The sequence below is a fragment of the Psammomys obesus genome, unplaced genomic scaffold (assembly GCF_907164565.1).
Source record: "Psammomys obesus unplaced genomic scaffold, mPsaObe1.curated_primary_1811, whole genome shotgun sequence".
Lineage (NCBI taxonomy): Eukaryota > Metazoa > Chordata > Mammalia > Rodentia > Muridae > Psammomys > Psammomys obesus.
The window spans coordinates 9,875,660-9,890,684 of record NW_026590062.1 but is presented as its reverse complement, the minus strand read 5'-3'; the positions used below and the strand labels follow the sequence as shown (position 1 = coordinate 9,890,684).

The 15,025-nt window shown below is 46.0% G+C and overlaps 1 protein-coding gene across 1 annotated transcript in view; it reads right to left on the bottom strand.

Moving 5' to 3' along the window:
• Positions 1–3,840, bottom strand: part of Hectd4 (HECT domain E3 ubiquitin protein ligase 4) — a 110,756-nt gene extending 106,916 nt beyond the window's left edge. The window contains exon 1 of the mRNA XM_055606012.1: positions 3,260–3,840. Within this exon, the coding sequence (XP_055461987.1) occupies positions 3,260–3,673 (414 nt within the window). The 5' untranslated portion in view covers positions 3,674–3,840. The remainder of the gene's footprint in view (positions 1–3,259) is intronic.
• Between the last annotated feature and the right edge of the window lie 11,185 nt (positions 3,841–15,025).

Below are 15,025 nucleotides of genomic sequence, written 5' to 3'. Positions count from 1 at the left end.
ACACACACACACACACACACACACACACAGGCATGTGCACACATAGTTGTTCCTCAATATCAGTGGACTCTGTATCTTCACATTCAACTGTGTATTGAAAATATTCAAAAAATGCCAGGCATTAAAGGTGCGGTGGCCCATACCTTTAATCCCAGCACTCAGGGGGACAGAGGCAGATGGATCTCTGTGAGTTTAAGGCCAGCCTGGTCTACAAAGTCCAGGACAGGCATGGGTACACAGAAAAACCCTGTCTCACAAAAATAAAATAAAAATTAAAGAAGAGGAGAAATTTCCAAAAAAGAAAACTCAATTTTGCTTTGTAGCAAGCACTACACCACTGACTCCACACAAATGAAACGGTGTGTAAGTAGCCCCTTCATAATCTCCCAAGCATCTCAAAACACTTCTCCCTACTGTTGGTTATGTGAACAGTCATCCTGCCCTGTTTGTGTGAACGTGACAAGACATAGAACATATGTGCCTCATTATCCCCTAAGCAGTATAACCCTGCCTACCCTAACTACACACAGCAATGGCTTACATGCATAGGAAGCTATGCACAGACAACACCATTTTATCCGAGAGCTTCAGCTCTGTGAGTTTTGGTATCCAACAGACTCTGGGTGCTGTCCAAGGACACTGTGAGTCTGTGTATGTAGGATTCTTATTACTTGCTCTAGTCTACATCTTCATGCTGAAATATAAGCTTTTTAGAGAGCGAGGCTTTCATTTCATCCACTGCCATGCCCTCTACAACCAAAACAGAGACTTCACTTACTGCTAACCTCCAAAAGACACTACTTACATTAATTCATTGAAAATACTATTTATTGGGTGGGTTGTTTTTTTCCTTCAAAAACTTTTCTATAATTTACTGGGTAGAAAATTTACTCCAGATGCTGTGCTCAGGTCCATTCTGATCACCTTAGATTCTTTTTTCTAACTGACACATAATCTTGGTAATTGCACAGCACTGAGAGTAAAAGGATCACTGGAACCCAGAGGCAGAAGGCCCAAGTCAGCTTACTTGACATGTTATACCCACCTCAGCAGAATCTGTCATCACTTTCTAAAATGAGGGAAACACTTAAATCTCCAGGGCACATCATCTCCAATGTCCCTTCTGTGCTCTAAAAATCGGTGACTCTACAGTCTTATGCATTATAGTTGTCCCTCATAAATTATTCACCTGAGCTTCAGATTTAGTCCTCATAATTTAAAATCATTAATGGAAGATTTCTATAATTATAAACCCTATGAAGAACAGCTGTTATTCCTTCAGGGTCTACTGAAAAGATCTGGGAAAGGCTACTTTACAGGAGAGCTAACCTTCCAAAAGATACCTTTTAAAATACCAATAAACCTCTAGTCTTCCTGAAATATGAAAAATAAACAGTTGCCAGAGGAAACAGAGTGGGGTTAGGAAGGAGGTTCTGTGAAGGAAGTGCTTGCTATGCAGCATGAGGACCTGAGTATGGGGCTGGAGAGACAGCTGTGTGGTGAAGGGGATCCAGTTTAGATCCTCAGCATCTCTATAAATTAATTCTAAGTATTAAGAAAATATTTAAGGCTGAGTGTGGTATGCACATCCTTACTCCCAAAACTGGGAGACAGAGACAAGTAGATCTGTGAGTTGGAGGCCAGCCAAGACAGCCAGGGTTATACAGTGAGACTTTGTCGCAAAAAATAAAAATAAAAATAAAGGTCTTGAGAAAACTACACATTTGCTCTGCTCTAGCTACATCCACACAATGGATACAAAATTAACTGTTGCAATGAGTAACAAGATTTGCCTCCCAGAATTCTTTGAGAATTTAACAGGACAGTACCCGACACAAAGGATACAGTTAAGAACTATTATTAAATAGTTAACATGTGAATAGCAAACTACTTCGCCAGATACTGTAGTCTGAAAGTCGGGAGGAATGAAAACAAAACAGTTCTCCATTCCTGCCAGCCCCAACGTGTTATCACTCATTCACATGTTCCTTTTGGAGAAGAATTAATCTACTATGTCATGAGCTTTCCTTTAGAATCAATCTTGGCGGAAAATAGCTGACAAATTCACTCAGGACACATATAGTAAACACTTTAGGAACATCAACTGAATAAACAACTCAACTCTTTAAAATAATTCTACCCCTCCTAATCCGAAAACTCAATTGCATATACATCAAATAGTCTGGGCTGGAGGAATTTAGGTTAGTCTCTAAGGAACAAAGAGCACTTTCCACCTTCATACAGCAGCGCCCATTAAACAGAGTCCACCATCATACCATCAGATCCCTGGAGTTTTCAGGCGGTTGACTCAGACACACCTTGCTTTTTATAGAATAGGCCCAAATAAAACATAATTGTATTATGATCACACGTTAAGGATTCTCTATCAACTTCCATGTTATCGTGACTAGATTGTAAAAGTATGTCAATTAAGAGTTCACGGTCAAAAATTCTGAAGCAACCTCAAAGCTAGACACACAAACACGGCAGACGGCATTCACATCTCAAACACGTCCCAGAGTCTCGCTGAACGCGATCAGATCTATGCCGTTTCCAGAAACACACAGCAACGGGATTTTAACCCATTTCTATAAATGTCGGTGGTACTGAATGCCAGAATGCATGGGAAAACCACAAAACACAAAAGATTCCGCACGCAGGTCCTCCTGTCTGCGGCGGAGCCCAGGGACCCCTCCATGCAATACAAATTTCACGACACTCCATGCTTCCTGCACACCAAAATGTCACCCTACAAAGTGGAGGGGAAGCAGGGTCCGCATCCACCTGGCCTGTATGAAAACGCGGCTGGCCAAACATTCCCACCTCTAGGCAAACGCGAAACGGAGCCTAGACGGTACAAAGTTCCGGTCCATAATATGCACATTTGGTTTTCTTGGCGTGGATGGGGGTTGGGGGGACACCACAACTGCCGAAACTGGCTGATGCACCTGCCACTACTTCAGAGCTTGGGCTTCTCAGAGACCCCAGGTCGCGCATACGCGCGTACGGTACACACACACACACACACACACACACACACACACACACACACACACACGAGGGCGAGGGCGCGCGCGACCGCCCTTGACCCTTCTCAGGCCGCGATGTAGCATCCCTTTCTCGCTGTCCACACCACCAGTTTCCCTGACAAAGGCCCGGGTGTCAAACCGAGGCACCGCAGACAGGTTGCAGGACTGCCTACGGTGGAGGAAGCCTGGCAGCTGTCACTCTGATTTCCCCAACACACAGACGCGCGTACGCATGCACACAAAATCAACACAGGGCTGGGGCTAAAAAAGAAGCAGAGCGCGTGCAACCGTTCAAAATACAAAAGGTCTCCGGAGCGCAGGCACCTGGGCGCGCCCGCCGAGGGACTCCCGGGGCGTGGGGGAGGGGAGCGGCCGGGCGGCGGCTGCCGGAGCTCCAGGCCGCAGCCCGAAGATGCTCTCCAGAGTCGCACACACCTGCGGGGGCCTGCGGGGACCTCACTCACCTCCAGGTCGGTGTCGGTGGCCTCCGGGGCGCCGAGGATCTCGCTGGGCAGCTCGGCCAGGTCGGTGACCCGGATAAGCCCATCGTGCAGAAAGATGGTCTCCTCCTTCACCGAGAGCCACTGCGCCGAGTCCGCCGCCGCCGCCGCAGCCGCCGCTGCTGCGGCTGCCGACGAACCCATGGCTAAGGGAAGGCGCTGCGGAGACGCCGCCGTCTCAGCAGCCCATGGTCGCCCGCCGTGCCCGCCTCGCCCGCGCGGCTCCGCCCTAGGCGTTCCGCGCCGCCATCCCTTCTACTCGCCAACCCCGGCCCGGGAGACCCCGGCCCTGCCGCCGCCGCCCTGACGAGCAGGATCCGCCTCTGCCGCTCCTCAGCCAACTGTCAGTAAGACGCCATCTTGGGGGCGGGGTTCCCGGCATGCCCCGCAGGGCGGACAATACAGGCCCCGCCCTCCAGGCTGTCTGGCCCCGCCCACCTCCAGGCCCGGCTCTATATCCAGCTTCTGCTGCTCAGAAGCATGACGTGACGTCTTGGGCGCCTCTTCTTCCCACGCCATCTGAGGCTATCTGCGGCCCCAGGAGACGACGCCTAGTTGCCCTTCCCTCCTTGCTCAAGTGTGTACCCGTTGCTCAGTCCAGAGCCTCTTTCTGAGACGATCATAGAAGGTCAACACTGCCTATCTTTTAAATGAGATAGGTTCAGAGGTCTCTCCGGAGACATTGGGTAGTTAGAGGACTAACCTACTAGCATTACTGAGGTCTTGGGTTCCATTAACAACACAATATGTGGACAAACGAAACAAACCTGGTGGTGCACTCCAGTTGTCCCAGCGCTTCAAAGACAGAAGTGGAAGGACCCTAGCAAGTTGCAGGCTAACCTGGTATACATAGCAAGTTTCAGGACAGCCTGAGCTACACAACATATTCCAGGCCAGCCAGACCTACATAGGCCCGGTATCCAAAAAGATAGATATTTAATTAGGTAATTAAATAATATTAAAGGCATTATCCTAATAGGGGTTATGTGCTTGGTCGTGAGAACTTGGTAAAACAGCAAGTGGTCAGTATTTACTGAAAAAGAACACAAAGAAGCGACTGACAGCTATCAGCAATGATTAGCCTCAGGCTAGAGAGATGGTTGACAGGATTAAGAACACAGGCTGTGAGTTCAATTCCCAGCCACCCCATGGTGGCTCACAACTATCTATAATGAAATCTGGTGCCCTTTCCTGGTGTGCAGGCACGTGCAGACAGAAGAATATTGTATACATAATACATGAATCTTAAAAAAAAAAAAAAAAAAAAAAAAAAAAAAAACACTGGCTGCTCTTCCAGAGGACCAGGATTCAATTCCCAGCACTCAGAGGGCAGATCACAACCAGTTATAAATTCAGTCCCAAGGGATCTGACATCCTCTTCTGGCCTCAAGATCACTGCCTACATGTGATACATAGACATACATGCAGACAACATTCACACACATAAAAATGTTAAAGAAGAGCAATGCTTTCCTTCTGGCTCCTAGCTCCAGTAATGAAATTACAAGTTTTGTTATATTCAACAGTAACATGCACCTTTTAAAAAGATGTGTGCTTGTCAAGTTGCGTGTTTTTAATCCCAGCGCTCAGGGGCCATAAACAAGATGACCTCCATGAGCTCAAGGCCGGCAGAAGCTACATAGTTCCAGGACGAGACAGCCAGGGCTACATAGTGAGAACCTGTCTCAAAAACAAACAAGCATCCAAAAGGATGTATTTACTGCCCTCTTACTCATTCAACAAGTGTTTTAGGATTCCTTCAATATGACCTTGTTCTTGGTGTGGGGTTATACAGGGACAATGAGGCAAAAAAAAGTCTTCTTTTGTGGAACCCACAGCCTGATGGCAGAAACAGACAAAAAGCAAGAAAACAGCACCAAGGGCAGTTGAGAGAAGGTCATTGCCATGAAAACAATGAGAGGCGGACTTGATGGAACAGCAGTCGGGCATCTCAGTGACATGGCGCATAGCTAACACGTACGCTACGCGGGCCCCAGTTGCACAACATCACCTGCCTAAAAGAGTCGTAAAGTAAGCCTGTAATCTTGGCACTCTGAAGATTCAGGCACGAGGATCCAGGGCTTAAGGTCATCCTGGGCTATGTGAGACCCTGTCTCCAATCAGCAACAGCCATAATAATATGGAGCCAAGCATAATATGCCTGTAATCTCAGAATTCAGGAAGCCAGGACAGGATTGCCATGAGCTTGAGACTGGCCTGGGATACATCATGAACTCCATACCAACCTGGGCTACACAGTGAGAGCCTGCCTTAAAAACAAAGCAAGGAGATGACTCAGTTGGTAAAGTGCTTGCTTAACTGGATTTGGATCCCCAGCACCCATGTGAAAGCTAGTCATGGCTGTGTGTGGCCCACTAGCACACAGGTGTGCTTCCCTCAGGTGGAAACCTGGGGCTCACTGGTATCCTCCAGGGTAGAGGATTTTAATTCAGAACCAGAACATGGCTGCTCTGGCAAGAGATCACATCCAAGTATCTTCTAGGTCTGTGTGAACTGGCTGGAATACAAACACACCTTTAATCCAGGAGACAGAGGCAAGCAGATATGAGTTCAAGGCCAGCCTAGTATAGAGCAAGTTTCAGGTAAAGAAAAGCTTAGGTCCAGGCATGGTGGTATACACCTTTAATCCCAGACAATGTTAGTTAGTTTGTAGAAGGAAGCACCCATGTTTGAAAGTGATGTTTAATTCAGTGGCAGAAAAAGTGACAAATCAGAGAAAGATTTGACAGAATAGGATATGCCCAACTCTCATGAGAAGAGAGAGGAAAGGGAAGCTACTTACTCGGCAATGCAGAGAGAGAGGCAGTTTTACTGGAACAGTTATAGAGAGACAGGTTGCAGAGAGAACTCAGGTGAAGACAGAAGGAGCCAAAGAGTGAGAAGGAGCTAGGAGATTAGAGCAGAATGCTGAGTTTAGTTTGAGGCCAATCAAAACAATTCAGAAACCTAGAAAAAAGATAGATTGAATAAGTCAGCTGGGAGAGGAGTTTGAGCCAGAACAGCTGAGTTGAACCAGCCAGCCCAGAGCTCAGAAAGAACAAGAAAGGGTGAGTTTATTAAGCAGTAAGTCACAGATGCTAGGCCTGGGTTAGATTGTACAGAGGCCAGAAGCTTCCAGGACTAGGCCTAGGTTAGCAGACAAAGCAGACAAAAAAATCCTCTGAGACAACAACTGAAGCCATCAAATAAAAGTTCCTTTTACAGTCCCACATAGCTGAAATGATGAGCTCCAGATTCCCTGAGAGAGAATCTCCAGGAGGTAAAGGACTGGCAAAAGGCTCGATGCTCAGGAGGACTTCTTCTCCTACAGAGGACCTCAATTCAGTTGCCAGCACCCAGTTTAGGCAGCTCACAACTACTTGCAACTCCACAGGCACCTGCAGTCATGTACGAATACTCCCACACACATAGACATTGCGGGGCTCTGCTGGGTAAGGTTGAAGTCAATTGTCACTAGATAGCCATTTATTCCAGGTCTTGTAAGGCAGTCACATAGCCCTCAGGGCAGATTACAGGCCAAAACCTTCCCCTGATAAGGAAACTGCCCTAAAAATTCCTAAAAATGTGCCACCCTGCTAAGGATCTTAGTCCAGCAGTGACCTTCAATTGTACTTGGAGATCCCGGACCCTCCCTCCCACCAAAGATAATTAAGTACTGTATTTTCCTTCTTGCGATAAAACCATTAAGTATCCCTGAACCCTGACACATTCACCCTCTCTCTGACAAGAGTTTATATTGCCCTTGATTTTACATGAATAAAGGGTCAAAGGGCCTAGATTACTCACTTCAAGACCATCTGAGATTCATACTTCATCACCTGCCTGGTAGCTCACCAGGCCTGCCCACTGGCCCTGGCCTCACCAGGTCTGTATCTTGGCTTCAAGCCAACCAGACATGAGCCTTGGCCTGCACCTCTGACGTGCTTATCACAGCAGCTTGGCCAAGAGCTGTAGCACTTTGGTATCTGCCATAAGGTCTGGAATGCCCCACTTTCACTGCCACAGGAGATCTCATGCTAAAAGAACTAAACTGTAACACTCTGTGGAAAACATTTTCCACACCCCAGCTTAGTACACTCAGGCCTCACCCTAAGGCGCTCTAGCTGCCCCTGAGAGAAACAGAAGCTCCCATTCTCCATCTAGATGCTGAACTCCAGAATCCCAGCCAAGATCCAGATTCCTGCTAAAAGGAGGAAAATATATAATTTAGAATATAATAACATAACCAGCATTGTGGCACACACCTTTAATTCTAGCTCTTGGGAGGCAGAGACAGGCAGATCTCTGAATTTGAGGGCAGGCTGATCTTCACAATACCTTCCAGGCCACCTACACCATGAGACCTTGTTTTGAATAAATAAATAAAGTAAAAAGGTAATGAGAGTGATAAAGGGCTTATAGGTTACAGATGTGCACCACCCATTCAGCTGGATTTTTTTTTTTTTTTTTTTGAGAACAAAGAGTCGAGATGGGGGAGATGGGGAGAGAAGCAAGGGTCCACGTTGGCCAGGGAGCCCCTGTGGTGAGCTCAGAGGAAGCAGGAAGAATACCTATCAGTCACCCACCCATGTGGGAAAGGTAACTCCCCAAAAGGGAAGGGCTTGTTGATAGACATCGCCTAGGAGCCCAGATGCTGCCATGTTGGCTGGCCTTGGCTCAAGCTGGGGCCCCTCAGGGATTTTGCAATGTCTGTCCCTTCTGTTAACATTTCTGCTCCAGGTGATTGTCTGAACTGAGTCTGTAATCCTATTGAGTGGTCAAATATGCAAGTGTGGCATAGAGATAAACAGTTGCTAAGAAGCTGATGTGCAGCTTAAAGATAGTTCTAGCAGAAGCTGCCAGGCAAATTTATAAGGGAATTGATGAAGACAGGAAAAACTGCATAAACACATCTGTCAGACACACAGGAACACCCAGCAGAGACTATGTCCATCTCATTAATCGCAGTCTCAGAGAGGAAGCACACGCACCTCTGCTGGCACTCTCCTTTTCAGGGCCTCCCATAGCCCAGGTTCATTTTGGGGTCTCATTATGTTCTGCTCTTGGGTGGGTGGGACAGCAGAAAGGCAAGGAAATCCGATGAAAGAAATTCTGAAAATCTTCTCTGATCCCCCACTGAATTAGCAGAACTAAGAGACAGCCTCTGCCTTGGTGAAAACCTCTGAGATGAAACAAACCTCTTTGAATGCCGTGGGGTTGCCATAACCATTGATGTCTTGAAGGATGCTCTGTGCTTCAGCGTCCCCTGGTGGGCATCTGGGCACTGCCTTATATTACATATTCCAGCCTGGATATTTGTAAAAGCATTCATTGCAGCTGCTACAAAAATTAAAAAACAAACAAACTTAGACAAGCCCAGTGGTGGGTGGGTGGCTTATGTTTTTTGAGATAAACAAAAGGGTCTCCTGAAGCTCAGACTGGCATATATTCTCTATATAGACAAACGGTGGCCTTGAACTTCTCCCCAAAACAATGATTTACTTTTATTTTATGTGTATGAGTGTTTGGCCTGCATGTATGTCTGTGTGCTACCATGCATGCAATGTCCATGGAAGGCAGAAGAGGGTATCAGATCCCCTAGGACTGGAATTACAAACCTCTGTGAGTTACCATGTGGGTGTTAAGAACTGAACCTGGTTCCTCAAAAAGAGCAGCCAGTGATCTTAATGACTGAACCATCTCTCCAGCAACTTGACTGCTTTTCATTCTTCTCTCAAAGGGTTCAAAGATCACATGATGTTCTTGCTTCTTCCTTTCTCTTTATTTTAGGATACTTCCAGGTTGCTTCCTGGAATGCATTTAATTCCACATCTCTTTCTTTTGTTTCTTAATTTGTTTAAAGTTTTGCAGGGCTTGGTGGCGCACACCTGTTGATCCTGGGGCTCTGGGAGGCAGAGGCAGGCGGATCTCTGTGAGTTCAAGGCCAGCCTGGTCTACAAAGTGAGTCCAGGACAGCCAAGACTACACAGAGAAACTGTCTCAAAAAAAAGTTTTATGCATTTGTTTTATGTGTGTGCATGTTTTGCCTGCATGTATGTATGTGCATCATATGAGCGTCTGGTTGGAAGAGGATGCTGGGTCTCCTAGGACTGGGGTTACAGATGGTCTTGAGCCACCATGTGGGTGCTGGGAGTCAAACTGAGTTCTCTGCAAGAGCAACAAGGGCTCTAAACTGCTGAGTTCTCTCTCTACCCTGTTTGTTATTGTTTAAATAATTCTTTAAAATTCATAGGGCTGGAGATTTGGCTCAGAGGTTAAAAGCAGTGGCTGTTCTTCCAGAGGACCCGGGTTCAATTCCCAGCACCCATATGACAGCTCACACCTGTCTGTAACTCCAGCTCCAGGGGATCCGACACCCTCAACACAGATGTCCATGCAGGCAGAACACTAATGCACATTAAAAAAGAAATTACATCAGAACCAGGTGAACTATGGTGGTGCACGCCTTTATTCCACGCATGGCACTTGAGAGGCAGAGACAAGTGGATCTCTGTGAGTTTGAGGCCAGCTTGCTCTACAGACTGAGTTCCAGGACAGCAAGGGCTACAAAGAAAAGCCCTGTTTCATAAAATCGTATCTGTCTACATGTGTGTGTATGTGGGGGATGTGCATGCACATGACTGTCAGCACATTGGGGATTCTAACTGGTAAATATAAAAAAGGCACCGAGGATCTAGCTGAGTGGTAGAGAGAGCATTCTAGCATATGCAAGCCCAGGATTCCCTCACTAGCACAAGAAAACAATAGTCAACTAAAACTAGGGCTGAGGATGTAGTAGTGAGAATTCTGGAATTTTGGTTTCTTTTTTGTTGTTGTTGTCTGAGACAGGGTTTCTCTGTGTAGCCATGGCTGTCCTGGAACTCACTCTGTAGACAGGCTGGCCTTGAACTCACAAAGATCTGCCTGCCTGTTCCCTAAGTGCTGAGATTAAAGGCATGTGCCACCACTGCCCAGCTTGACTTAAAAAACAAAAACAAAACCTGAAATATTTATATTCTTATAGAATGTGTTTTCATTTTAATCCTAGGTATGGGGTATGTGGCTGCTCCAGACTGTCCACATTAGCTGAGTATGATTTGCCTCCTGCTCTAGCAGAGGTGTGGTTTTGCCAGCTGCAGATAGTTTTTGCAATTGTGTGACATTTGAAATTTTGGGAACTTTTTTAAAGGGTATATAAATGCTAGTGCCTCAACAGCTGGGGTTGGTGGTTGTTGATCATTCTGAGTGGTTGTTTGCAGTTTGCTAGTAATTGTGTTCAAAGAAGAAACAGGAAGAAATTAGATTCAGGAATGGCTCTCTTTCTCTCCCCCTATCCTCCTTTCTTTCCTGTCTAGTGATAGGGGGTGATACTGGGGTGATAAAGGATGGGAAAAAAGAACCCACAAAGAAGTAAAGACAAGCTGCAAAGAAGAGCAAGAAAAAATTAGATTTAGATCTCTTTCTCTCTTCCCTATATCCCTCTCTATCTAGTGACGGGGGTAGGAAACTAGGGGGATAAGGGGTGGGAAAAAGAACCTACAAAGTACCAAAAAGCAGCTACAGGATATAGCTAAATTGGTAGAATGTTTGTGTAGCAGGCACACACACACACACACACACAAAAAAAAAAAAAAAAAAAAAAAAAAAAAAAAAAAACAACCTGAAAATTAAGTAAGGGTTCAATTATCAGCACACCACATAACTGGACCATGGTGGCCTGTAATCCCATCACTTAAGAGGTAAAGGCAAGAGCATCTAGAGCTCAGGCTACATATTGTGTCTGAAGCCAGCCTGGATTTGAGATGCTGTCAAAAATAATGAGCCAGATACGGTGGCACACACCTTTAGTCTAGAGGCAGATGCAGGTGAATCTTTGTGTGTTCAAAGCTAGCTTGGTCTACAGATAGAGTTTCAGGACAGCCAGGGCTGCATAGTGAGACCTTATCTCAAAAGGCAAAATTAAAAAGAAATGAATGAAGCCAGGTGTGTGGTGATGCATGTCTTTAATCCCAGCATTCAGGAGACAGGGGCAGGCAGATTTCTGTGAGTTCAAAGCAAGCCTGGTCTTGGGATGAGTTCTAGGACCCAGGATGGCCAGGGCTACACATTGACACCCTCTCTCAAAAAAACTAAATACATAAATGAGATAATAAAGAATGTTTACTTGGGTATGGTGATACTTCACAAAAACCAACCTGACCTTAGTTTCTATTTCTTCTGTCTTAAAATTTGTACCTTTGTATTAACAATTCTCTATTTCTTCCTCTTGACCTCTGGCTAGCTTCAGGTGACCATAGTCAGCTTTTCTTCTGACTTCACCGTTTTGGATTCCACATCTGAGTGGGATCATGCAGAATTTGTCAGCCTATGCCTTAAATACTGCACTTGACATCATATTCTTCCGATTCAGCTTGGTACTGGAAGATGACTCAATTCTTCCTTCAAGGCTGAAAAAATTCTCCACTGTATAGGTTTGCCACACCCTCTTCATTCAGCGATAGACACACATTCAGTCCACATCTTGGCTATAGTCAAGAATGCCACCATCTACCTTCGAGGCTTCCTGGTTCCCCTAGTATCTCTCCTAACCTAGACTGCACACATGGTGACCATTCACAAGTACAGCGTTGTTAGCTTGTTTGAATTCCCTAAGGACCCTCAGAAAATTCCAAGGTCATGTTCTACTTCAGCGATAATGTAATTTCCCACAATTCCCTGTAGTTCACAGGTTAACTTCATCTGTGTCTTACTCAAGCTCTGGCTGAATCTCCGCTAGATTAGAAACAGGACTCTTGAGGTAATTTGAATGAGAATGGCCCTTCTAGTCACATATTTGAGTATTTGGTTTACAGTTGGTGGAACTGCTTAGGAAGGATTGGGGGTGTGGCCTTGTTGGAAGAGGTGTCACAGGGGTTGGCTTGAGGTTTTCAAAAGCCCACACCTGTTTTCTCTCTCCTTCCCTTGTGGTTGTGGATCAGGTTGCCTGCCTGTCTGCCTACCGCCATGCTGCCCACCATGGTGTTCATTGGTTCACCTTCTGAAACCAGAAGACCCAATAAACTCTTTTCTACAATTCTCAATTCTCCACTTCTCAGTTTATTAAAACCATTCATGTCATTGGGCATCTGGTCATTTCTTACCTTGCCCCTCCAGGTCCTACCATGGCTGCCATGCCTGGGGGAAGCTGAAACACAGCTGGCACACTGCCAGCTGACCAGCCCAGCCTTCTGTACACCCACCATCCTTGATGTGAGCCCTGGCTCCTGTGGAAAGGAGCTGAGCAACAGGCTGAGCTGGTGTCCTAGCCATAGCCAAAGCTGTGGCTCAGCTGCATGGCACACAGCGAGTAGGGCTTTCCCAGCACCTTCATGCTCTGAGCCTTCCCAGACTGCTGTCCAGCAGGGTCCCCACCTGTCCTGCCACAGATCCCCTGCACACGGGACCCTGCTCCTCTGAGATCAAGCAACACTTGAACTCAGAGCAACCTATCTCAGTTTGAGGGCTTCAGCAAGGTCCTGAAGCAATACAAACAGCACCAAGTTTCCCTACCCTGAGGAGTCCTAGGCTATAGCCCTGTTTTGTTTTGTCTTTGCAACAGATTTCTTTGTGCAGCCCTACCTGCCCTGAAACTTGCTCTGTAGACCAGTCTGGCCTCCAACTCACAGAGATCCACCTTTCTCTGCCTCCTGAGTGCTGGGATTAAAGGCACACACTATCAGGTCCAATTTATGGTTCTGCTCTCACCCTATACAATTCCTCACTGACCATTGGACCATGATGACATTGTACCTGTAAGAAGGGGACCTTTCATCCCAGTTTAACAAATGACATAAGTGTTCAATTAAAAAGTTTACTTAAGCTGGGCATGATGGTGCACACCTGTAATCCCAGCACTCAGGGAGGCAGATGCAGTCAGATCTCTGTGACTTTGAGACCAGCCTGGTCTACAGAGTGTGTCCAGGACAGCCAGGGCTACACAGAAACCCTGCTTTGAAAAACCAAAGTTAACTTAAAGCCATTGTGGTGGCACACACCATCAATCCCAGCACTCAGGAGACAGAAGCAGTCAGATCTGTGAGTTCAAGGCCAGCCTGGTCTACAAAGTGGGTCCAGGACAGCCAAGTCTTTACAGATAAAACCTGTTTGGAAAAACAATAAATAAATAAAGACAGTATGAGGTCTGAAGAGGTAAGTCAGTGGTTAAGAGCATTGGCTGTTCTCCCAAAGGATGAGGGTTCATTCCCAACACTTAAATGGCAGCTCACAATTGTCAGTAACTTTAGTTCCAGGGTTAATTTTTATCCCCCAAGGGCACCAGAAGCACATGGTGCATGTGCAGACATAGATGCTGACAAAACATTCATACACATAAAATTCAAAGCAAACCTTTAGGGGAAAAAAAAGTGCAAGTCAACATAGGGCCAGCAAGAGGGCTCAGGGGGCAAAAGCACCTGTTTAGTTGCTCTCCGACCTCTTCAAGTATACGCTGGCACACATTTGCCCACATGCATTCTAGAATCAGTTTTTACTTTTGAAAAATCAAGTTGATATAGTTAAGTCACAAGGATTGACTGGAATAGAGAGCTATAGAGGTGGGTCATTAGACAGCTCTGTGGTCATGTCACTTACAGCAAGGAACCAGAGTGGTAAGGAACCACTTACTGTTACAGGACCAGCTAATGGAAACCAAGATTTGTTTCAGATGCACAGACAATTCATCCGGTGCATTTGCACTCATGTTGACCCGCCCAATTTCATACATAGTAACAGTTTCAAAAGGAAGGCTGGACAAGCACTCCAGTGGGTTGTGCTTACAGGGCATGCCTGCAGCCCAGGGGTCCATCAGCAGTACACAGATGGGACAGGGGCTTGCTTAATCTCATAGTGATTTCTTAATCCCAGAAATCCCAGTAAGGGCAGGAGGAACAAAAAGCACCGAAGAGAATCTATCAGAGGGAGAAAAAGGTGCAACTCAGTGGTGGGGCTAACTACCTAGTATTAAATCACACCATGTAAGCTAGCACCAGGTACTTACCCAAAGAAAACCAGTAACATGTCTTCATAGTAGCTTTATTCACGCCTAGTAACTCAAATTGTCTTCCAATTGTTAAAACAGTATTTAGAATACTACAACAGAAGTATGCAGCCACTCCCCAGACAGCTCAAAAGGCTGTATTCTTTGTGACATTCTAGAAAACCAGTGGTTCTAAACCTTCCTAATACTCTGACACCTCTCCACCTTTTTCTTTTTCTCTTTGTAGCCTTGACTGTCCTGGACTCATTTGTAGTGATATGATTAAAGGTGGGGCACCATGGGCTGGAGAGATGGATCAGAGGTTAAGAGCTCTGCCTGCTGTTCCAGAGGTCCTGAGTTCAGTTCCCAGCAACCAACCACATGAGGGCTCACTACCATCTAAGAGAACTGGTGTCCTCTTCTGGCGTGCAGGTGTAAAGGAAGACAGAACATTGTATACATAATGAATAAATAAATCTTTA